The sequence below is a fragment of the Marmota flaviventris genome, chromosome 8 (genome assembly GCF_047511675.1).
Source record: "Marmota flaviventris isolate mMarFla1 chromosome 8, mMarFla1.hap1, whole genome shotgun sequence".
NCBI lineage: Eukaryota > Metazoa > Chordata > Mammalia > Rodentia > Sciuridae > Marmota > Marmota flaviventris.
In genome coordinates, this window is record NC_092505.1 from 56,792,355 (window position 1) to 56,817,328 (window position 24,974).

The following is a 24,974-nucleotide window of genomic DNA, read 5'->3' on the forward strand; positions in this document are numbered from 1 at the left end:
TGCCAACAAACAAACAAAAAAGCCCCCATAAACAAATTCAAAAGACAAATGAGAAACTAGGAAGAAATATTCATAACACATAACTGATAAAAGGTTAATAACCCTGATTTATTAAAAAAAAAAAAAAAAAGCCTTCCAAAATTCGATGGGAGTGGGAGGAAGACCAAAGACACTATGAAAAATGATAATTCTGCACTCCACTCCGCGGGATATGCAGTCTCAAGCCAGCGCTGTCAGGGCCCCTAACAGAGAACCGCTTTGCGTGGCTCCAGGCTGCGGGGTCTCCTGCAGTCCCCAGCGCCCCACCCAGGAAGCGGGGCGGGCTCCCGGGGCTCCTGGTGGACCTCGAACTCCCCGCAGCCCGATCTCTCCCGACTCTGAAAGTACATCTGCAACTTGGCGCTCAGGTTCTTGGGAGGGTTGGGACCTCAGGACCCCTCCACCAGAGCGGGAAGGAGCGCAGCCATCCCGGGCTCGGCTGCTTCTCCGGGACCGCCCGGGGCCACCCCACCCACGAGACCCGGAACCTGCCTTGAGCTCCTTTCGTTTTCTTTTCCGTGAAATGTAACGGGGAAAGTTCTGGTTCTATCTGCCCGATGAAACTAAACATTTGAGAGGCAGAGTGATATTTATTGGCAAGAAGACAGAATCTGAAGATGGGGACGCTTGTCCTAAAAAAGCCATCTTGCTTAGGGGTCTCAGGCACAAGACCTTTTTAGAGGGATGGGGGGGGGGGGGCAGATCAGATGGGCGGCGGCCAGGGTGGCGACAAATTTCCTTGGACCTGCCTTTCTGAGCAGGGGCTGCTGTAGGACGAGAGAAGTTCTGGGTGCTGTAAAACTAAAGAAAAGTTACGGGTTAGAAAGTCTCATAACTCATGTCTTTATACTTCCCTTTTCCCGGGAATAGTTCACCCTGCAAAGTTAATCTTTAGGATGAAAAAAAAAAAAAAAACCCACCAAAAAACAACAACAACAAAAAAACATATTTCATGAGAGTACAGGGGAAGATGATGGGGGCGGGGGAGTGGGTCTAGGACGATAATAGAAAATAAAGGACTAGAGTGTAACAGGAGGGTGGATTGGGTGGGTTCTTTGTCTCACAAATAATGAAGAGGGACACAAGGGTGAGAGCAAAGTGACAGGATTTGTTAGCATAACAGAAAGAAAGCAGAGCTCCTGAAGAAGGAGGAGTCTCAAGAGAGGGATGCCAAAGAGAGGGATGCCAAGGAGTGTCTGTCGTCCAGGGGTTTTTATGGGCTTGATCTTTCCCTATAGATATAGGACTTAGAAAAGAGGCCAATCAACTCTATTTTGCCTTCTTCAGCAAATCTGAAGAAAAGTGATTTCTAAGCCTTAATCAGCACAAGAGTGGGAGTGAAGGTCTGTTGGAGCAAGAGGAAGTACTTTTGAGGGTTGGTCTCTTCTATGGGCTGTTAAGGAGATGTCCTTGTGGCTAGGAATAGTTGGAGTCAGAAATTTGATTTCCCATTTCTGTCTTCCTTCTTTTCTTCTCCAGGCCCATTTTTCTGGCTATCTGTGAGTAGTCTAGTATTTTTTTTTTTTTGTCTGAATACTGAAATGCAACTTTTCACAGAAGAATTTTAACAGGGCTGGGGATGTGGCTCAAGTGGTAGCGCGCTCACCTGGCATGCGAGGGGTTCGATCCTCAGCACCACATACAAAACAAAGATGTTGTGTCCGCCGAAAACTAAAAAATAAATATTAAAATTCTCTCTCTCTCTTTAAAAAACAAAAAAGAATTTTAACAAACTATTAGGTAGCTTCAGTCAGAGGTGTTGAAAAACCAGCCTCTACCTCAGAGCAAAGCCTGTCCAAGGAAGGGACATGACCTTTGTCCTTGGAAGGACCCACAGAGCACTCCTAGGCACATTCCCACCCTGCTAAGTTGTTTATCTACGAATGATAGGAAAGATCTGCTGCGCCAGGTGTCCCTGACTCAGTCAGGCTAGGTGGGGATCCATAGCAACCCCCTAGCGGCCACCAATCAGCATGAGACAGGGAAATACCTGGGATGCCAGATGACCCTCCCAGTAGTTTAAGGTGGTTGATAACGTGTTGGGAAACCATGTAGTTCAGCACGTACACCCCTCTTGGCTTAAACCAATCAGTTCAAATGAATCCCCTTCTTGTAGTAACCAATCACCCCTACCCAACTTGTTCCAGCCAGTGAATGTGCTAATCATGTTTTAGAGTTGTTGTTTGATTCTCCCGCGGTGTGGATGATTTGCCAAGAGATGCTATGATGTATGTGGGGGTCCCTGCCTTCTCCAAAGAATGTATAAAACTGCTGCAAACCCTGGGCTCGGGGCCTCTCAGCGTCACCAGTTGCTATGTGTGCGCGTAGAGGACCAAGCTAGCTCGCAATAAACACCTCTTTGCTGTTTACATCGATCTTGGTCTCTGGTGGTCTTTTGGGGGGTCCCGAATTCGAGCATAACAGTGTCATCTATAGCAAAGCTGTAGACTAATAATATATTGCTTAGCTGTGTGACCTCCAAAATTAAGGATTAATGAGGTGTATCGGGGAGAGGGGCTGTTGAATCCAGAGCCTGACCTGTGCTAGGCAAGTACTGAGCTACATCCCCAGCTCTTTTTATTTTGAAACAGGGCTTCTAAGTTACCCAGGCTGGCCTCCAACTTGTAGGCTCCTGCCTCAGCCTCTCAGGTTACTGGAATTACAGCATTGGGCCACCTCACCAGGCTAAAATATGTGATTTTAAAAATCTACTAAAGCAAGTAGAAGGTTTGGGGATGTTGATTAGTGGTAGAACGCTTGCCTAGCATGTTAGAGGCCCTGGGTTCAGTTCCCAGAATGCAGGAGTGCACATGTGAGCGTACACACACACACACAAATGGATGGGTCAAAATCACATAGTATGGGTCAGATTCATTAGCTGTGTAACCTCAATTAATTAAATCCATACAATGGCACAGCCATATCTTTCAAAGTACTATCTTGAGGATTAACCCCCTCTTCACAGTATTATCATGAGGATTAAAATTTCCACCCCCTGCCCCCATGATACTGGGAATAAAACCCAGGGCCTCTCAGCAACTAGCATCCAGGTGATTTCTGACACAAGAAGAAGTTCAAGAAGTACTGTTGGGGCATCAGGAAGCCACTGAAGGCATATCCTCAGAAGAGATCAGAGCTTGCAGGGTTTCTGTTTGAGACTAAAAGACTCAGGGTTTACTCCAGTTGAACTGGGCTAACTGGGCTGCGCAAAATAACCACACAAGAGACACAAATACCTTTTTCATTGGGGTCGCTGTGACAGCTCCTCTGACCTTAAAGGTCCACAGGATGAGAGAGAGAGAGAGAGAGAGAGAGAGAGAGAGAACGCGCTGACCCCTTTTATTGAGGAGAAGCTATTCAAATGAGGCAGGTTTCAAGGGGCTGAGTCTATCTTCATGATGTACACTGTCAGCAGGTTGACTGACATCTGGGTAGGCCACACCCAAGGGCACAGTAAGAGAAGGGGACACACACAAGGCACTTCCATGGAAGATTCTACCCTAAACAGGGCAAGGGATTATATTACAAAGGAACAAGTGAGCATAGCTTCACCCATGGGGCTGTAGCAAGACACAGTCACTTGAACCTTAGAAGAGTGGGGCAGTCTAGCAGCATGGGTGCCATATCACCCAGCAGGGGAGCTGACTCAGTCACAAGCGAGCTTGGTCTCCCACAAGAGCTGTTTTCTCAGAAGGTAGTTTGAGGTGGGAGGTGAAAGGGGAATGGGGACAGAAAGAGTTCTGACAGGGTATTTCAATAGTTCTGGTAAAAGAACTATGAGGACACCAACTGGACAGTGAGATCTGAAGCAGGACCAGTGAGAATGGATGGGACTGATGCAGAAGAGGGAGAAGCCAAAAGTGCCACTAAGGCGACATTTAAATACATTATAAATGTGCTTTATATCTTCTCTTGTTTTCTCAAGAAATAAATCTGAGTTCCCTCTATAAAATGAGGCATTGAAATAGGATGATTTCTGGAGTCTTTTTCAGTTCACATGCCCAGTGAACAGAGCTGCTATCTGCTGAGCAACCTGCTGAGTCTTTGAAACGGACTTTTTGGAGGAGTAGCCAGGGTGATAACTCAGAGCACTGCTTTGCATCCTGCTTTGCCTCTTTTTGTTCATCCCTACATGCACTGCCTTGAGCTTGAACCTATCATACAAATAGCATCTTAATTTTTGCCTCATTCTCAATGTTTTAGAGGCCCCAGGACCCAGTCGATAAAAAGGCCATAGTGCTGAACTCTCCTATGGAAATCAAAGCAAAAACTATTCAGATATGTATAGGAAAATCCAGTGATGGTCTGATTTTTCTCTAATGACTGTTTTTCTCCTGATACGATTCCTAGGGAAACATCCAATATCTCAGTATTATTTTTTAAAAAAAAAATGTTTATTTTTTAGGTGTAGATGGACACACAATGCCTTTATTTTTTTATGTGGTGCTGAGAATCGAACCTGGGTCCTGCCAGTGCTAGGCGAGCGCTCTACCGCTGAGCCACAATCCCAACCCTCAGTATTATTTTTTAATTCTCCTTTTTCGTTGGGAGGGGAGGGTGCAACCCAGTTTGCTGGTGCTCAGTGAGCAAGGAGGGGGCAATAGTTTGATAGGGTTTTACCTGTGCTTTCTCTAGCAGAAGAGAAGGGATGAAACCTGTAGGCTACTTTTATCTTCTTTAGAAACCTATGTGCCAGGAAGAAAAAGTATTGAGAAATATGATTTTCATAGCCAAATTGGCAGCAGTGAAGTAAATAGTGAAGTTCTACTGTGATAATATTTAGCAAATGGCTACACACAAAATCAACCAAAGATGTCCACATATATGTTATACGGTTTTATACTGTTTGTGTTGAAGAAAATACCCAGAATCTCAACCTAAGAGAAAAGAAACAAGGGAAAGAACACAGACAATCTGTTCCAAACATGGATTTGATTTTATTTAAAGTGGATGAAAAGACCTTCCAAAGAACAGAAGCAGTAATCCAAATGCTCAAAAACCACTCACACCATGGAAATTGAATTTGCACACAGAATGCAATCCAGAAGTTAATAGAAACTAAACTTCTACTTCTTTGGAGTAAATTTAACCAAAAGATCAGAAGATAGAAAACAATAAATGATAACAATAAAGAATTTAATGAATCATGAAAAACTAAATGTATAATCTGATTAAAGAGAGAGAGAGAGAGAATCCTTTAGTGTAATTTTCCTTAACTCTCTGCACAAGGAGAGGATTCTGGGTTTTTAAGAATTTTTTTTTTTTTAATCGGACACAATACCTTTATTTATTTATTTTTCATGTGGTACGGAGAATTGAACCCAGGGCCCCACACTTGCTAGGCGAGTGCTCTATCGCTGAGTCACAACCCCAGCCCCGGTTTTTAAGACCTTTGAATAGGACTTTCCTGGAGGAAATTTGCTTTTGAGCACTGTATAGGGGTCCATTTCTGAAAGAAGCCTAAAATAATTGGAACTCCTTGGCCAGCTCCATGGAGAAGTACCTCAGTGGGAAGGCAGTACGGTGGTGGGATATAGAAATCCTGGAGCAAGTTTACCTGGTTCAAATGCTAGCACTTTCATTTGTTAACTGTGATCTTTGGTAATTTACTTATGCTTTCTATCAGTTTTCTTGGCTATTTTCTCTTTCTTTCTTTCTTCTTCTTCTTCTTCTTTTTTTTTTTTTTCTTTTTGGTCCTGGGGATTGAACCCAGAGCCTTGCACATGCTAGGTAAGCACTCTACCTCCTGAGCTATATCCCCAGTCTAGTTTTCTTGGTTAAAAAAGGGGAACACTAGCCGTGCACGGAAGTGCACACCTGTAATCCCAGTGGCTTGGGAGGCTGAGGCAGAAGGATTGCGAGTTCAAAGCCAGTCTCAGCAACTTAGTGAGACCCTAAGCAACTCATCGAGACCCAATCTCTAAATAAAATACAAAAAAAAAGGTCTGGGATATGGCTCAGTGGCTAAGCCCCCTTGGGTTCAATCCCCAGTACAAAAAAAAAAAAAAAATACTAATTGTACTAATCACACAGATGTAAAGCTCTTATAAGGGTTGTGACAAGGGAAGTACTCAATAAATATTATTACCTGATTGAAAAAAAAACAATGTGTGTTCATGTGTTTCTTTAGGAAAAGAACAAGGTATCTTGCTCACCAGTTTGGGAGAGTGTACAATAAATAACTGGATGATTTGCTATAGTAGCTTTTTTTCTGACTTGGAGAAATATTTAAAAGTAAAATCTTAAATGAGACATATTTCTTGTTGTAGGCTTTTTTTTTTTCTCCAGAGAGAGGATTAGAAAGATTTTAAGAGTGAAAACAAGAATTGGTGAGATTTAGTGAACAGACAACAAATGACTTCATTGGAGCTATAGTTACTGTAAGTGGTAGACAATGGAAACTAAAGTAAGTTTACTTATTGTTAAAAATGGAAGCAGGATAATTCAAAAGTACAACATATTCAGTTGCGGGGGGGGATCTGTTCAAAAACATGTAGTAATTCTACGGCAAGGCAAATGCGACCCATGGGGCAGGTTCCCAGGATCAGAGAGGAGCAAGAGTCAAGTTAGGAGCTTGGTTAGGAGTTCAGCCACCAAGAATAGTGGAGTTAAGAAACTCAGTTTTCCAAATGAGTGGTGAGGACTCCAGAAATGGCTTCCTGCTTCCGTCAAAGATTTTAAAAGTATATATCTCTTTGTGGACCTCCTCTAACTTGAGTCAGAAAATAAAAATGTATTAAGCACCAACTGTATTCTATGTTCTATGTCATTAAGAAATACGAGTCTTATTTCACTTATTACCAAAGGTTGCCCAATCTCTGCTCCTGGTCACTTTTCTTGCCATGGGGAAGAAGAGGGGGGCATGTGGCTCTCTAATTTTCCATAAGTAAAGCCTTGTTTTTCCTCTTCTTTTTACAGAAGGCTCTCACCTTTACCAGTGGAGGTTAAAGAGAAAGAAAAGAAATAATTAAAGTACTACCTTAGAGATGGGAATGAAAGAGGATCCAAGGAGTGGGGGCGAATCTCAGTGGCCCTGGGTTCTACCCCCAACTCCATAAAAAAGGAAAGAAAAGGGTCAATCGGTTGCTATAGTACAACGGAAGGATGAGAAGGTTATTTTCAGACCCACCCTTTACCCTCAACCATAATACAAGAATGAGACATACTTTTGCAGCAAAATTATGCAGCTCTTGGGGGCTTCTGCCTTCCATAAAAAGGCTACACTCCAAAGTGATAGACTAGGTTTCTACTCTTATACAAACCACTTCTTGAGATGCAAATTTTTAAAAGGTGTTTCTACAGAAGGATTGCATTAATGTAGCCTTCTAAAATATATCCTTTGAAAGCCTGGGTTAAGACATTCTTCCAGCAGTTTTCTTACTCAATTCCTTTAGCTTTCAGTTCCTCCTTGACACGTTCCAGGTAGTGAGGATCAGGGTAGCCATAACTGCAGAAAGAAAAAACCCTTTTATGCATCATCACAAATGGTTAATATCATCTGCATTTGAGGATTTCCTATTCAGGGTTGTGAATAATTATGGGTGATGTATAACTGTTCTTCAATGTGCAGATGTTTTCTCATTTAGCTAGTAAGTGAGCCTAGCTGTCTGACCAGTATCTGTTTTCCAACCAGGCTTTAAAATTCTCAGTTTATTGTAAGCAGCGATTCTCATACAATTATAATCATATGCTATATTTTACAGGGAGTCGTAAGTTGAAAATTCTAGTAGGATTTTCAACTTGGGCAATTTGAAAAAGTCTCAGGATATTTTTCTTTTTGAATATCAAGGGTCTGAAGTAATCTGAGTTTCATAAACAACAATCAGATTTCCTGTAACGTAGCTTTTACCACCATTAGCCTCTCAAAACTAAAACCAAGAGAGTTTAGCTTCTCTGTGGACTGATGAGAAAAAAAGGACAGAAAGAAAGATGATCTTAAAAGAAAGCAAAGGAACACTTCTAGAACCTACCTTTCAAATAGACATGATGCTCAAATTTAATCAACTTAGATACCATTCACCTTGGTTCTGAAACCCTCTTCCCTTAGATGCAAAATTTAATAACTAATATTTGTAGTTGGCAGGGTAGGTGGTTATAGGGACCAGTCTTTCTCTCTTTGAAATTATCATCCTAGATTAGCATTTCTCATAATACTAGGATACCAGTGCTATAAAATCTCCTTATATCCACATCCTCAAATTGCTGTATTTTACAACCTCTATACTTTGTTTAGGAACTACTATATTTCAAAAGGTTCTCACTTTTCTGGTCCTCCGTACCGGGATGTTTTGTGATGTATATCATTCCATGTAATGACATTTGAGATTCCTGATGTTCGAGATTGCCCCACTGTGAAAATCAGCTTTTGTTCAAAGGCTTTTGAAAGTAGTTCCAAAACCTTCTTTCCTTCCTTATTATCAGGCAAGTATGCAATTCGCTGTATTCCATAATAAGGCTTTCCTGGGTTTGGATGCTTGTTCTGTATAAAGACAAAAAAATGTCAGGCAAAAACAGTCCCCTGTCTAAATTTTACTATATGCATAGATATGTTCATTTGTAGAGAGAGCAAATAAAAAATCAAGAAAAGCATTAAAGTGTTACTTATATTCCTAATAATTTATATTTCTCCTCTTTCAACTTCACACTGCAAACATTACCTATCTTCCTGACTCCTACTATCCTAACACATATTCTCCATTCATCCTTTGTTGATCTTAAGAAATATACATGTAGGGCTAGGTGTAACGTAGCTTTTACCACCATTAGCCTCCTTGAATGAAGGTGAAGCTGCTTTTGAATTATTACTATCAGTGTCCATGGGTGTTTCATGATCTTTGTTCAATTTCTCTCCAGCTGACACAGACAGGTCCCCACTCTTTAAGACATATTGTTTTGCCTCTGCAACGTGAGGCAAACCAGTCAAAGTCATTGTCTCTCGACTCAGCACAAAGTGTATATGTAATCTTAGCAGCTCAGGAGGCTGAGGCAGAAGAACCACAAGTTCAAAGCCAGCCTCAGCAACTTAGCGAGAGCCTGTCTCTAAATAAAAAATAAAAAGGACTGGAGGTGTAGCTTAGTGGTTAAGCACCCCTGAGTTCAATCCCCAGTACCAAAAAAAAAAAGAAAGAAAGAAAAAAAGAAAATCACGTAGGGCTAGAGGTATGGTTCAGTGGTAGAGCACCTCCTTTGGATGCATGAAGTCCTGGGTTTGATCCCCAACACTGCCAAATGACATGCAAAACAATTCAAAACAAAATAAAAACCCATAAAAATGTGTAAGGAGAAAAAGAAAAATTAAAAATAAAAAGACATGAAAGCTCTACATTATATGCAGATGAAGTGACCTTCTTCACTATTTCTGTCCCTTGCACATGACCATGAAATAATTCCCTGGGAAATCCATTGTCAAATAGGCAAGAGGATAATCACTCAACGTAGTGGAAAGAAACCCAGGGACCCCAGAAACACTTACCGTTTGTATGCCTCCTGACATATCATATGTAATGACAATGGTGCCACAGGATGGATAACCCGGAAGTGACTCTTTTACAGTTTTATGAATCATGGTTCCTTCTGGTTGATTCCCTTTCTGGACACCATAAGAAGTCTGACACACGGGGCAGACAGGCTTATAAGACATGGCTTCAATGATACAACACCTGCAGAATTCGTGCTTGCACTTTGGTAGTACGTGTTTGTCACTAATGGTGTCCATGCAGATGACACAGGTGTCCTTTTCCTTCTTATCTGCTTCGGAGGCCACAGAACTTGCAGAGTCCTTGAATGAAGGCGAAGCTGCTTTTGAATTATTACTATCAGTGTCCATGGGTGTTTCATGATCTTTGTTCAATTTCTCTCCAGCTGACAGAGACAGGTCCCCACTCTTTAAGACATATTGTTTTGCCTCTGCAACGTGATTTGGCAAACCAGTCAAAGTCATTGTCTCTCGACTCAGCACAAAGTGTATATCTGGATGCCTCTTTCTAAAGTCATCAGCAAACTTAGTCCCACGTAAGTGCTGTTTCTCCTTGCCCAAAGTTTTCAGTAAAAGGACTTCTTTCGTCAACTGACAGGTGGCATGTTGAAAGGCATCGATGAAACTTGCATAAGCATGCACAGACAGATCTATCTCCTTATCCTTTGGATCAAATAGAATGCAGGTTTTCTGACCTTTCTCCCTAACTTTACTATGACTATTGTACTTTTGCTCTATCTCTACTATCTTTTTGAGTAACTGAGCTTCTAGAAGCTTATAGTGAGCAGTGTCAATCTCAATTGTGTTCTTCATGCAACTGGGAGCAAATATTTTCACAGGTTTCAAGACAAGAAATTCGGAAATTTTTTGATTGGCAGCTGAAATGTCATCTTGGGTCCCAAGGAGAGTGAGCACTCCTCCTTGATCCTTTATCAGGAGCTTTGGAAATCTGTGACTCAACTCCTGTTTGATGTTATTTGCCCACTTCCTATCTTCTAAAAAGACACGTTCTTGCTTCAGAGATTCAATGGTCTTCTGAAAGTCGCTGACAAAAGACTCACGAGCTGCTTCTATGTCCTCTGAATGGCTGGAGGTAAAGTCTAAATAGACTGTATTGGGAGGGATATCTTGAATTTTAGTGTTTACACCAAATCTTTTCTCTATTGAGTCTATTTTACCAGGACAGGTATATCTGAAGTATTCAAAGAAATGCAAGGGAATTTCAAAATGGCTGCCTTTTTCTTCTGACCTGGGTTTTGGTTCAGAAGGAAAAAAGCAGCTGTCACAGTCCTGCTGGTCAAGTGGTTTCCTCTCCGTGGTAGAAGGGGAAGATTCCTGATTCCTCTCATTCTCCAGGAGCTGCTCACTTAAGAAGTGATATATTTTCTCAATATCTCTGAAATCACCACACACCTTCTCAATTCCATTGTCACCCTCCAACTTTTTGACTCTGGGGCAGAGAGTGGTTACATGTGCCCTCTGCTCTTTGGAGAACAGGTCACAGTTCAGATCGGCTGTCACAGTAAGAAAGATCTGAAAAATTCAAAGGAACAGGAACAAATAAAATATCTCAGACTCCCAGGCCCCCAGTAGAACGCAGCATTCTTCAGAATGCCCTGAGACTACAGAAACAACCACTAAGCCTTTCCTTATGGGGGGCCACCTGTTCAAATCCTTTAAGAGAATGCAGTATACTACAGCCTAGAGGGTCTCAGGCCTGTCTGCATGTTAGAATCACCTGGGAAGTTCAAAAAGTGAAAGAGAGAAAGAAAGAGTGGGAAGGAAGGAGAAAGGGCCAGTGGGCCAGGGCTCAGGCTCATCTCCAGAGATTCATGTAAATGGTCTACAGGGGAGCCTGGGATTGAACATTTTTTAAAAGCTCTATGTTACAAAAGAACTGGGTTTTAAAGCTGCCCCTGTCTGACCTTGAGGAATGACAGTAGAGAGAGGCATTTCTGTTCTCTGGATAAGTTGCTGTGGTCCTCACAAAATAGTCTGTGAAAAGAGTCACAAATCTGAGGATAATTTTTTTTCTTATTACTATATTTTTCTCTTATTTACCCTTCCTCTTTAAAAAATAAACACTCTATATGTGTAATATGAAGCGAATTGCATTCTGCCATCATGTATAACAAATTAGGATAAATAAATAATTTAATAAAAAATAATTTAAAAAAAACAAAGAGTTGGGCATGGTAGCACATGCCTATAACCTTAGCGACTCTGGTGGCTAAGGCTCCAGGAGGATCGCAAGTTCAAGGCCAGCCTTATCGACTTAGTGGGACCCTGACTCAAAAAAAAAAAAAAAAATAGGGCTGGGGATGTAGCTTAGTGGTAAAGCGCTCCTGAGGTCAATCCCAGTACCAAATAACAACAATAAATAAAACACAAACCAACAAAATTAAACATTTGACTTCCCACAGAGTTGCTAGGCCCTTCCTAAACTTTGACCTTTTAGAAGCTCAATTATAAAAAAGATATTCTAGTTTACAATAAAAAGGACAGAGGTGAATGAAATGTAGTAGAAAAGCAAAATTTCTAATGTTTTGTTCCCCCTTGAGGTCTCTGCACATGTTCTTTTCTTTGCATGGAACATTATTCCTCTAGATCTCCAAAATGTTTCCTGAATCTCCTGTTCTTATATGTCTATGGGAACCATCCAGAGTCCAGGCCATTATCATCCTCCACCTGGCTCATTGCAACTTTTCCTAACTGGGCTCTGACTTTCTATTCTAGCCCTTCCTGCACATGTATTTCCACACACAGCAGCCAGATTGATCCCTTAGAAATGTAAACGAAAATGCCCACTCCCCTGGATCAAAACCATCTGATGACTCTCCTGACATTTAACTTGAAATGTTAAATGTCAGAACTCTGAAGTGGACAGCTTACATTTTACAATAACATTTAACATGTCCTTATCATCATCCCCTAAATACCTGACCTCTCTTGAGTTGCCAGCACTCCTTCCCTTGCTCACTGTCTTCCCCTACTCTATCTTTTTTGTAGCTTGAGAGTTCAGGATATAAGTTTTTGTGGGGCGTGTGCACATGTGCATCCCTTGGCCAAGGCCTAGAATGTTCTTCCTCCAGAAACCCACTCATCTAGCTCCCTTACTTCAATCATGTCTGTTCAGATGACTCTATCTGAGTGGTTCTTCTTGACATCCTATGTCAAATAGGGTTTCTTTCATTAATCCTGCTTTATTCTTCTTTCCAAAACTTATAGGCATTTTATTACATTTCTATTTGTTTACATTGTTGGTTCCTCTCACTTAAAGGTAAGTGGTGTGTGGGCAAAGTCTCTGTGTGCCTGGCTGTGTCCCCAGCCCCTATTACAGTGCCTGGCACATAGCAGTCAGTCAGTATCTATTTGTGGAATGAATTCTTGCATGGCTGACTCCTCATTATGTCTCATGCCAAATACCTCCTCCACAGAAGAGTTGGCTCTGACTTCTGGTCATAAGTAGAACCATCTTCACCATTCCCTTTCTTGCCTTGGCCCTGTTCTCTCTGAGGCAAAAGATTATTTTATTTTCTTAGCAGGTCTCAAGCCTCTGAATTTTTTTTTTCAGGTTTTTACTTGCTTATTGTTTTTCTGTGCACCTCTCCACCCCAGTACCAGCTGCATGAGAGCAGGGACCTTGTCTGCTGTGTTCATCTCTGTGTCCTAGTGCTTAAACCAGTGCCTGACTCATTATTAGTCCCCAGCACTGTCTGCTGGGACAAAAAGGCAGTAGGTGTGGTAACCATGGGGGCAGCTGCTTTTTCCAACACTCACCTTTTGGACATAGGAGTTGACATTATTAGGAACAGGACCTTTATTTGGATGTTTCTCCCCAGACTGTGCTTCAGCTTGTGACTGTGTCAGTGAAGAACTTCCAGGTTTTGTTTTCTCTTTTGGCTTCTTAGTGGTATCCAGAAAAATGGGCACAGGTTTCTCATCAATCGAGATGTGGTGATCTCCTTTTTTCAACACTCCCTCCTTAGCTTCAGTGGAGACATTAAACATACATTCACAGGACAAATTTCAAATAGCCCTTGGAATTCCCTGAAAATTGGTTTTGGGAACCCCCAAAGATACCCAAATCCATGGATGCTCAAGTCCCTTATGTAAAATGGTGTAATACTTCCATAAGTATTAAATACTTTAAATCATCTCAGATTACTTATAATACCCAATGCAATGTAAATCTATGTAAATAGTTGTCTTACTATATTGTCCAGGGAATAATGACAGAAAAAATGTACATGTCCAGTACAGATGCTATTTTTTTTCCTGTAATTAAGACAGTTTCCATCCCTGGTTGGTTGAATCCACGGATACAGAACCAACAGCCACAGAAGGCCTGACAGTAATCCCATTATTCTTGCATTTATACCCTGCCCAGTACCTCACTGTAAGACTGTTCCCTGCATGCTGGAATAGCAGTTTGGTGGGGAAATAGGGGGAGCTATTCAGAACTCTGAAGTGGACAGCTTACATTTTACAATAAAAATGAATGCTTAATGATAATGGAACATCATCGGCCCATTTAAATCATGTTTCCAGTCCGCCTTTCAATGATATGGAATAATAGTCATTAAATAATTAAGTTTTTTTTTTTTAAAGCAGGAATCCAAAGTTTCTCCTCAGATTGTTAGAAATGCATATGTTTGCTGACATTCATAGGAAACGGCTGGAGAGAGATACATCAAAATGTTCCCATTGTTTATCTCCACATAGTTTTCTTTTTTGCTCTTTTCTATAGGGAGCATCTATTACTTTTGTAAACCTCAAAAGTCAGTCAATTGAATCATTATTTACAACATAAAACTGCAATGCTTAAACAACAAGGACAACAACTGCCAGGAACCTGAGGAAGGAAGGGGCAGTACTTATATTTCTGTGGCAATTGAAAAAATATGTCAGTTCAGAAAAGCACTAGAAAGTACCATCCTTGAGGTAGTCAACCCGGATCAGGGACTGGTCACATCTAGGACTCTAACCTCCACTGTGGGGTTGCAGGAGATGCTGGCAACAGGAACTCCCGCTTCTTGCCCCCCTCAAGGACAGCTCCATACTTTTTCCTGCGCGCTCCCCTAGGTCAGACTGAATTGGGTCGCCCTGGAAACCCGCGGCGCTGCGCCCCCCACCCCCGGGACGGCCTTGGCACCTCCGCTGCCCGCAGCTCACCTGCCCTTTCTCTGAACTCCACCCGGAAAGTGTCCGGGGCGCTCGGGCCGACCGGCCGGACCGTGCACTCCCCGCCGCCCGAGAGCCGGCTCTGGAAGTAGCTTTCCAGTTTCCTGTGCAGCCGGGGCATGGACTGGGACACCCGCACGAGCAGCGGCGACGGCGGGCAGGGGCTGGAGGCCATGGCGCTCGGCGTGCGGCTCGAGTGGGGCTCCGGGACGCTTCTGTGCCGGACGGGGCAAAGGCGCCTCCCACCCCGCCGACTGGGGCCTCAAAGTTTCAGTTTCGCTTCTTTGGAAGTCCCTCCCTGTTCCCAGCAGAGCCGCCTCCCCTCTGGTCTGTGCAGTCCGCCCCACAGCCAGCGTCGGGTAAGTGGGTCCCGTCCCTGGGGGTACGCTCTCCTGCAGGCTCGAGCGAGGGTGGGCGAGGACGGGGGTCCCCGGGCCAGGCGTCCCCAGGTTAGGATGTAAGCCAGGCAGGGAAAATAAGTTTCTCTTGTGTTTCTGTTCTTTTAAACCATTGTTGTTATTGCTGTTTGCCACAAGATGTAATTCGCATTCCGAGTTCACGTTATACTTAACCCAATTTTTTTAAAAAAAGTTTTTAGTTTGTGTACCCGCATTGTTACCTGCGACGTGCTCCGTGCCAGCAGCTCTGTCCTGTAGACAGGCACTTTTCTGCCCTCTTCCCTTGAGTTGGCCAACAGTACGGAATGGTTGTCGCCCTGTGCAGGAGGGGTAAGAGGCCCCTTAGCTGAAGGGCTGCAAAGGGAGGCAGACCTGTGAAACAAGGAAGCAAATCTCTGAAGACCTCCAAGTGAAAGTTTTGAGCGGAATTGGACACTCTCTAAAAGTGTTGAGTGGGGGGCTAGGGAGGGGAGAGAAAGGGAGTGCATCTGGGACCAGGAGTGCTGTGGTCTGAAACACAGAGAGGGCCCTGGGACCTGGAAGGGGAGGAGATGGACAGGGACATGCAAAAGGAGGGGCCTACTCAGATCTGTGCTGTTCAATAGAAATATAAAGGGAGTCACATGTTAATTGTAAAATTCTTCATCATATTATTAAACATTTAAAGAAACAGGTGAAATTGATTTTACTGCTGCTATTTAATATATTCAAACTAATTATTTCAGCATATAAGGGATAATTTATGATCTCTTTGGTCATTCTAAGTCTTTGCCACCCAGTGTTTTTCTTTTATTTACTTCACATTTCATTTCAGACTAACCACATGTCCAGTGCTTGATAACTACATGTGCCTAATGGTCTACCTTGAACAGCACATGTCTAGATGGTGAAAGGTCTTGATGATAGAAATGGAAGAGTTGGAAACAAAGGAAGCCAAAAACTGATGAGTCTTAGAAAGAAGGAGCTGACAACATTGCAAAGAACACATTTCCAACCAGGGATGAATGGAGGTAGAGAGGCCAGAGATGAGATTTTTGCATGTGGAAATGACTAGAAATGGCTGGTCTTCATGGACAGCAATTTGGCACTACTATCAGAATTATAATTGCATATGCTGTATTTTTTTCAGTACCACATCCAAGAATTTGTCCCATTGATATATTAGCCCTTATGTGTTAAGCAACCTAGGTACAAAATTGTTCTTTTTTTAAAAAAATTTTTTAGTTTTAGATGGACACAATATCTTTATTTTGTTTTTATGTGGTGCTGAGAATCGAACCCAGTGTTTCATGCATGCTAGGCAAGTGCACTACCACTTGAACCACATTCCCAGCCCTCAAAATTGTTCTTTATAGGCTTCTTTACAGTAGCTTAAGACTGGGAACTCCTTAAATGTCCATGAATGGGGAACAGCATTAAATAACTTATAGTTAAATAACTTACAGTATTTCTATTCAATGGAATACAATAAATAGTGAAAAAAAATGAGGTCCATCTCAATGTGCTACTGTGAACAGATCTCTGGCACATATTAAGTGGAGAAGGTAAAATGTAGAAGAGTGTGTATTAGATGCTACCTTTTGTGTAGAGATGTCCCAAGAAGGATATAAGAGAGGTTGATTACCTTGGAGGGTGTTTCTTGAGGGAGGTAAGAGAGGACCTTCTACAGTTTTTGCACCATGTAAATACATAAATGTAATATGTATTCAGACAATCAAATGTAAAGTTAGATAGTGCATTTGAATCTTTGGAAAGAGTATACTGCCATAACTCAGGCAAGAGGTTCTGAGACCCTAAAGTGCAGCAATATCAGGAAATAAGAAAGTTAGGGACATATTTGAGAGGAACTTAGGTGGTCAGGACCCAGAGAGAGATTGGATATAGGACAAAAGAGGAGATTTAAGGATAATTCTTAGATTTCTGATTTGAGTGGGCAAATGGCATATTATTTGCTGAGCTGTGGAATCTAGGAGATAAAGCATGGATTTTTTGCGGGGGAGTGGGGAGGAGGATATAAGGGTCAATTCTTGTAGAAACTGTATTTGAGGGGAATATGGGACATCCAGATAGAGTTGCAGGAGAGTAGTAGCCTAGAAATACAGATATGGGAGTTGTATTTACAGTTGGTGAGTTGAAGCCCTGAAGTAGATGAGATTACCACCTGGGGAATATGTAGAATAAAGAAGTGTCTCTTAGACAGAATCTTGAGGCCAGGTGGGGTGGTGTATACCTGTAACCCCAGCAGCTCCAGAAGTGGAGGCAGGAAGTTTGCAAGTTCAAAGCCAGCCTCAGCAACAGGGAGGCACTAACAACTCAGTGAGACCCTGTCTCTAAATAAAATACAAAAAAAGACTAGGGATGTGGCTCAGTGGTTAAGTGCCTTTGGATTCGATTAAAGAGTGAGGGGAGGATGCTGGAAGTGAATTCAGGGAAAGGTCTATAAAGGCATAGGGACAAAAAAAAATACAAAGAGTCAAGAGGGCATAGGAAAAGCTAATAAAGCAGAGTTTCAGGAATCAAAGAATGAAATGCTATAGAAGGGGTCACGCAAAGACTAGGATAGAAGATAGTGCGCCATGGGTTAACCACATGGAGAACACTGACAGTTTCAGAGGAGTAGTGGGGTTGAGATGGGGAGTCAGACTATGGTGAGCTGAGCGGGTGGGATGACAGGACAATCAACTACTCTTTGCAGAAGTTTGACTGCCAATGAGGGACAGAAATACCATAGGAAAGGACAGAAGGAATATAGTGACAACAATAGCAAAACACTGTGCATCTCACCAATGAAATGAAAAACTTCAAGATCAGAAGTCATGTTCAGTTCTCCTACGGAATAGTCTTACCAAATTCCCTCAACTTCAGTGATGGAAAGTTGAGAAGGTGTTTGTGGTTATTTAAATGGAAGAAATTGTTTTAGGCAACATTCTCTTTGCTTCTAATTTCTCTGGGGTTAAATGGATGCCAGCTCCACAGCCAAGTCCGTGCCTAGTCCTTTAAGGGCGGGTCTGAAGATAGAGACAAGCACAACAACATCTAAAGAAAAACCCAGCAGCCCAGCAGGTGCAGAAGTCTTCCTTCTTTTGTAAATACAGCAGTGCCCTCTAGAGGCACAGATGCTTTTCGTTCTTGCATTTTAGGATTGTTACTCCTTTTCCTCCAGGTGTAAGAATAATAGTGCTCTGATGCTGTGGATGATTGTACAAAAATTTTCTATTGCAAACACAGAGAGATCACTTTAGGGACCTAAAGACAGCAGAAAGTGTTGACCATTGTATCTTTTCATCATCATTCAAAAAATTCACAGCCTTTAATTACTGCCTACTTGATGGCAAACATTTCAAAATAATCTTCCCCAGAGGGTTATTTTTTAAAATATTATTATCCAGATATCCCCTATCGAATTAGGTCAAGGATATTTATCATAAACTCTGCAAGGCACACCCCATGCAGGCACAAGTATCCTCTTTTTTCAAACACTCCTCAGGGGTCTTCACTTGCTCATAAGGCTGTTGTTCCTGGCTGTTCTGAATGCTGTGCTCAGTCTCACCATTTTGTTATCATCTTCCTCTTCTACATATGTGAAAACCTGATCCATCCTTCAAGGCCTGGCTCCAGTCTCACCTTCTCCATGAATTTTTTCCTGTTCAAGCCCCTGTAACTTTTTCCCTTCTCTGAACTGCCATTATGGTTTTTATTGGAACCTGACCTGAAGAGGACAGAAGGTAAACAATAACAACAGCAAACCAATATGTGCATCTCACCAATGAAATAAAAACTTCTCAAGATCAGAAATCATGCTCAGTGCTCCTATGGACTATTTGTACCAAATTCCCTCAGCATCTGGTCAATGCTTACTATGTTGTTTCCATTTATTCCTAGAAGTAGGCCGCCATATCTGGGGACTGCAGTCTACACTTTGAAACCCAAGAGGGATTAAAGACCCACCAGAGACCTGGATAATGGCCTTCTCCATGGTAAAATCTATATGTATAAATATATAAATGTCTATGCATTATGAACCTTGATCAGTACATGAAGAGTTTTTCCTACAATAAATAGCAAGAAGTCTGGGCTCTTCAGTAACACCTAGCATCTCATTTGGTTTTAATAGCCTAATAAATGTGTTATTGAATCATTGGGAAATTGGAATCGAAAATATGCTAATTATCAACAATGTCAACTTGAAGATGGATGATTTTTTTAAAAAAAATGTCACTTGCATATCATTTGGATTCTCTTCATTCATTCAGCAGATCATTTTTTTAGGATGGAGTAAGGAGATGATAAGGGAGGAATAAAAGCAAGGGAATAGAGAAAGAAACATTTGCTAAATTCATTTGCTAAATTTCAAAATTCTACATGAAGGCTATGACATGAAATAGGCAACTGAAAGTGGGTCCTTACTGGTGGGTGGAAGATGCAGCTGATGAGGCTCATGTCCTCATGTTTTCTGCTCTATCTAGGGAAACTCCAAGACACATTGGAATTGGAGCCTGTCTGAGAGTTTTGGATCTTTTTAGAGGTCTATGACTCTTAGGCCTTTTCAAGTATGAATCTATAACCCTTCATGTCATTTTAAATTCAATCCCTAGGCAAGTGGGATTGGGTCAATGTTTGATGGAACATTTAGTATTTTCAGTGTTTTAGGCACAAAGATAGAAAATAACCACAGTGACAAATACATGTGTCCCTCTCTGCAAACCCAGTGCTTTGAGCCAAGTTGCTGTTGCTTTGTATGTGGTAGACTGTATCTGGGATCAGTATCCTGTAGCTGTTCAGCTTAAATTTTGTTTTAAAGTCATTCTCATCTTTCACAGGATGTTGGAGCAGCAACTTCCAATGAAAAATCAGGTAGGATCACCTCACTCCCCACTCTTATTTCAGAAAGGCTTTGCTCAGATCTTTTCTCAGTGGAGAAAAGGGAATACGGACGGAGACTGTCTCCCCCACAAGTGCTCAGGTGCGTGACTGCAGGCCTGTGTGGAGACCCTAGCTCATGCTTCAGAAGGAGGACTATTTCAGAGGCAGTGTGGTACTACCAACTTGTTCCCTTAGGGCCCCCAATGATCCTTTCCTTTGTTCACAGATGTAAGACTCTTCTGACCACAGCCCTGCAGCTGACATTGGACAGAAGGGGTGACCAACTGATTGTCCCCTTGGCTGAAAGAGCCAAATGGTACCTGCCTAATTCTAGGAGTGGCCTATTTGAGATTTCAGATTTCTAATTAAAGCTCAGGCCAGTTAGGTCAAACTACTCACTTGCTGCTTCTTTTGGGTAACTGAGGCCACCAGAGGTCTTTCTAGGTGGCTCCAATTAGAAATGCCTGTTGAAGTTATGTATATATGATTACCACATTTTATAAATTTAGGATGCACTTTTTTCACATTTAACATCTCTGAAACAAAGCTACTACACTTTAAGTGGCATTATTTTCCCTTCCTCAGAGGCATGCAATAACAATGTTTTGGGCTCCATGAAATACGCTATCACAGGTTAGGTTCTCCAGGATCTAGAGTTGGAGATGGAGTTAGTACAAAAGGTTCATTATGGAAGAAACAGAAGACGCTAGGTTGGGTGGGGTGGAGCCATCGAGTTATAATGAAAACCTTACAGTCTCTGGCAGCCTGAGATCCCCTGTTAGAGAGTAGAGTTGTCTCTTGCTGAGCATCAATGGCCTTGTTCAGGCTTTGATGGAGAACACTCTGAGAATAGCATGACCTTGGCTAGCGAGCTGAGATGAATCCATGAGGGGGGTATTTAATAGCTACAGGTTGTGAGCTTACCAGATTTCCTACTTTATAATCAAACTGAAGGAGAATCTGAACAGAACATCTTTTTTTTTTTTTTTTTTGACAGAACTGGGGATTAAACCCAGGGCCTTAGGTATGCAAGGCAGGCACTGAACCAACAGAACTATATCCCCAGCCCCCACACATCTTTTTTTCAGCCATAATAAATACTTTTTAGTCAATCAGTTTTAATTCCACATTAATTTTAACTGTGCCATGCAACTAAAGTACTATGAAGAAATACTTGCTGTAGCAGACATTGTCAGTGCCCCCCCTGCACCTCCTAGCCAAGGGACAGCTTTGGCCAATGACCCTTAGAAGCTGGAGAAATATGTCAGCTCCTATAATTTCCCCTCTAGGGGTACAACTCTGAGGCATATAATCTATATTGCCCACCAGTGAAGTTAAGCTTCATTTACTAAATAAGACACTCTATTCGCTTTTCTCCTTCGTCTTAGTTTCCCACCCCCCCTTCCTTAAGCAGAACTCCTGGTGTTTGCTAGACTCCTTTCAAATAAATTATTTACATTCAAATTCTCATCTCAGAGTCTGCTTCCAAAAGGACTCAAACTAAGACACTGACGAAAGCAAAAAAATTAGAAATGTAACTCCCTGTACTTCTGACTCATATCCTTTCTAATATTCTTACATGCATTTAAAATATTTATGAGTTCTCCTATACACACCATCTTCTCATCACTATACACAGTAGTTACTAATTATGGGGTATTTAGTATATGCAGGCACAAGACTAAGCACCTTATGAGTGTGTCCTACTATTGAAAACTCTTGGATATTGTAATTAAATGTCTGAGTGAGAAGGAGAATCAGTAAGGGAGCTAGAGGAAGTTCATCTCTTTTGTAAATAAGAAACTCAGCCTCCTGGTGTGAAATGGAATTACATACTTTTCGAAGGGAACCTTGATCATTTCTTTATTGTTAATCTTTTCTCCTTTTCCAGAGACTGACTCTCTTGGAAGACACTATAGTTGGCAAATTCCTGTTAATCTCAATGACTTTGAAATTTTAAAAAATAATGAGAGTAGACTGTTTGAAGTCCTCCAAAATAAGTTTGGGTGTATCTCTACCCTAATGTCTCCAGCTCTGGAAGGTAATAGCAATTCTTTGGGCCAGCAAGTCTTCAGAAAGACCCTGGCCCCAGGGCTAGAGTTATCTGTCTGGAAGGGTGACCTCAGCAGACGTGCTGTTGATGTTGTGGTGAATGCAGCCAATGAAGATCTTCTACATGGGGGAGGCCTGGCCTTGGCCCTGGTGAAAGCTGGTGGCCCTGAAATTGAAGAGGAGAGCAAAAGATTCATTGCCAGTTATGGCAGAGTACTACCTGGTGAGATAGCTGTCACTGGAGCAGGAAAACTTCCTTGCAAAAACATTATCCATGCTGTTGGGCCTCGATGGAAAGCAATGGAGAAAGAGAGATGCATTGATACACTGAAAAGAGCTATTGCAAATGTTCTGGAGTTTGTTTGTAAAGAAAAGCGCATTAAGACAGTAGCAATTCCAGCCCTGAGCTCTGGAATTTTCAAGTTTCCTCTGGATTTGTGTACAATGACCATTTTAAACACTATCAAGTTTTATTTCCAAAGCAAACAAGTGGTTGGTAATTTGAAAGAAATTCATCTGGTGAGCAATGAGGACCCTACTGTTGCTGCCTTTAAATCTGCTTCAGAAACTGTCCTGGGAAGCAATGAGCTGGACTCTTGGGAGCATCAAGAAACCACCCCACCTTTTAATATGACTATTCAAACTCCTCAGGGCCTGACTCTCCAGATTGTCCTGGGCTACATTGAACTACAGATGGTAAGTTTTTGATTCTATTTTCTTGCACTTCCAGTAGGGGATCCTTGAATTATTTGATACCTATTAAGAGGTTTTAGAATATGTACCATGCATTGCTGTTTAGAAAGCATCTTCTTGGGGTTAAGAGTGTGGTCTTCAGAGCCAAGCCACCTGGATTTAAATACCTGCCTTGCCATTTACTAACGGGGTGACTTGAAACAAATTAGTTTATCTTTTAGCTTCCTTATCTATAAAATGAGGATAACTGTAGTACTTATATCATAGAGCTAGAATCAGTACTCACACAATGCTTTTCCTCGTGCTTGGCACATGGTTAGAGTAGTAATTATAATTATTATTGCTGTTGCTGTTATTGTTAGGCACTATGAAGAATTAGAACAACTTATGATCCTAAGGAACTTAAAATTTATTATGCTCTTTTTATCTAAAAAGTTACTTATTTGGAAAAATCTCATTGTTGAGACAAACCATCTAAACATTTCTGAGGCAACCTGTCAGTAGTGATGCAAAATAACAGTGGACTGAGAAAGATTGTTTTTGGAGTTGTGAGTTTTGAAGCTGACCTCAAGTTGTGATGGGTATGAATTGGCAGAGGGAAAGCTTTGATAGGAGACCTTCTTGAAACTTGATCAAAGACACACTGAGGAATTAATTGACAGAGGAAATAATGAAGTTGGCCAGAGTGAGTAGACACAGGTGGAGTTCAAAGTCATATTCCATATGTATAGCTCTGTGACAGAGACTGTGGAAAATACAAGGTGTAACTTAGCATTTAGCTGGAGTTTATTGGGCACAAAGGCCAGGGCCCGCTGAGGGAGTTGAGGAAGTCAGGGAAAGAGCAAATCTAAGTGATTCTGGGCTAATGCAGCTCCACTTCTAGGCAGAGAGCACCTAAGGAAGAGCATCATGACTTTCTCCTCTCTTGCAGTCCCAGAGCCTGATCTGTGCATGGATCTAGGTGTTCAGTAAATTAATGATGGATAAGTGGAAGAGGCAGCAGGAGCAGGGACTTCAACAGAAGAAGAGAAGAAATACAGGCTGCATTCTATTTTTTTGGACTGGGGATTGGATGCAGGGGTGCTTAACCACTGAGCTACATCCCCAGCCCTTTTTTTGTATTTTATTCAGAGACAGGGTCTCACTGAGTTCCTTAGGGCCTCGCTAAGTTGATGAGGCTGGCTTTGAACTCGTGAACCTGCTGCCTCAGTCTCCCAAGCCATTGGGATTATAGGCATGTGCTACCACACCCAGCCAAGGCTGTATTCTTTAATTTCAGTGATGTCTCTTAGGGTCACAATCAAATCGACTTAACCACTAGTAAAACAAATACCACCTATTATCTACAAGAAAATTAGAATAAAGACCGAGGGGACTATATGATTTGAAAAGGTATTAAAACACCAATTCAAAATTAAAAGGAAAGCATCCTAGTTGAATAACTTATCCCATTAACTGAAATTTTAGTGCACTTATTTATTGCCAGTGGCATTAGAAACCTTAAAAAAATTAAAAGGATGCCAATGCCTTCAAATGGCAAATTTTGATTGCACTCTCAAAAGTAAAACACTTGTTAACATTTATGAGAAGTATCTAAGTTACCCCCAAAGAGAACCAAAGATGTCAGATGATTAGAGGCTTTGGTAGAGGAGAGAACACAACCCTTTAGCACAGATCTGAGAGCTAAGAGATGAAATTATTTAAATACCACATATATGTATAGTCTTTTTCCAAAAAGATAGATCAAAGACTGGTAAAAATGATTGGCTGTAGGATGAGGGAGTGTGTGGTTCTGGAGATCTCACCCAGAAGGAATCCTGCTTTTCATTGCAGATCTTTTGGCTTCACTTGCACGTTCTTTAACCATGTATTACTTATCTTAAAACAAAAACATTAGGTAGAATTTTCCTAAGAAAATTAATTTCTTCTCTGTTTAAAACAAACAACAACAACAACAAAAAAAACTTATACAGAAATAGCAAAAAGTGATAGTGGTACAGCAGAGAAGGAAACCATTTATTGATACATCTTTAAAAAAAACACAAGGGGGGGCTGGGATTGTGGCTCAGCGGTAGAGTGCTCGCTTAGCATGGGCGGGACCCGGATTCGACCCTCAGCACCACATAAAAATAAAGGCATTGTGTTGTGCCCATCTACACCTAAAAAAATAGATATTAAAAAAAAACACAAGGAATGCTCAGAATCTAGAAACATAAAAGGTGTATATGCAGTAAGAAGCTAATAGATATTTACAATAAGAATCATTTCAT

General features: G+C 41.6%; 2 protein-coding genes across 7 annotated transcripts in view; one reads left to right on the top strand and one right to left on the bottom strand.

Annotated features, from left to right (window-relative positions):
• Positions 1-613: 613 nt before the first annotated feature.
• On the bottom strand, positions 614-14,947 carry Dtx3l (deltex E3 ubiquitin ligase 3L). Of its 5 annotated transcripts, none has more exons than XM_071615287.1 (7): positions 14,690-14,947; positions 13,295-13,503; positions 9,512-11,047; positions 8,319-8,518; positions 7,421-7,486; positions 1,646-1,710; positions 691-840 (listed from the first exon to the last, which is right to left on the bottom strand). In XM_071615287.1, exons 1-7 carry the CDS (start codon positions 14,871-14,873, stop codon positions 743-745), a joined length of 2,358 nt encoding a protein of 785 aa, XP_071471388.1. In that variant the 5' UTR covers positions 14,874-14,947; the 3' UTR covers positions 691-742. The 5 variants fall into 5 exon arrangements, with proteins under 5 accessions (XP_071471389.1, XP_071471388.1, XP_071471387.1 ...); XM_071615286.1 differs by having other exon boundaries at positions 8,301-8,518; XM_071615285.1 differs by lacking the exon at positions 1,646-1,710 and adding an exon at positions 4,660-4,724 and having other exon boundaries at positions 8,301-8,518.
• A 37-nt stretch (positions 14,948-14,984) lies between these two features.
• Parp9 (poly(ADP-ribose) polymerase family member 9) overlaps positions 14,985-24,974 on the top strand; it is a 38,470-nt gene continuing 28,480 nt past the window's right edge. The window contains exons 1-4 of one of the 2 annotated variants that reach the window (XM_027935944.2): positions 14,985-15,057; positions 18,979-19,073; positions 19,917-19,950; positions 21,851-22,707. In XM_027935944.2, the coding sequence (XP_027791745.2) occupies positions 19,059-19,073; positions 19,917-19,950; positions 21,851-22,707 (906 nt within the window). In that variant the 5' untranslated portion in view covers positions 14,985-15,057; positions 18,979-19,058. Of the gene's footprint in view, positions 15,058-18,978; positions 19,074-19,916; positions 20,060-21,850; positions 22,708-24,974 lie in introns of those variants that run through there. The other variant, XM_027935942.2, reaches the window with a different exon arrangement.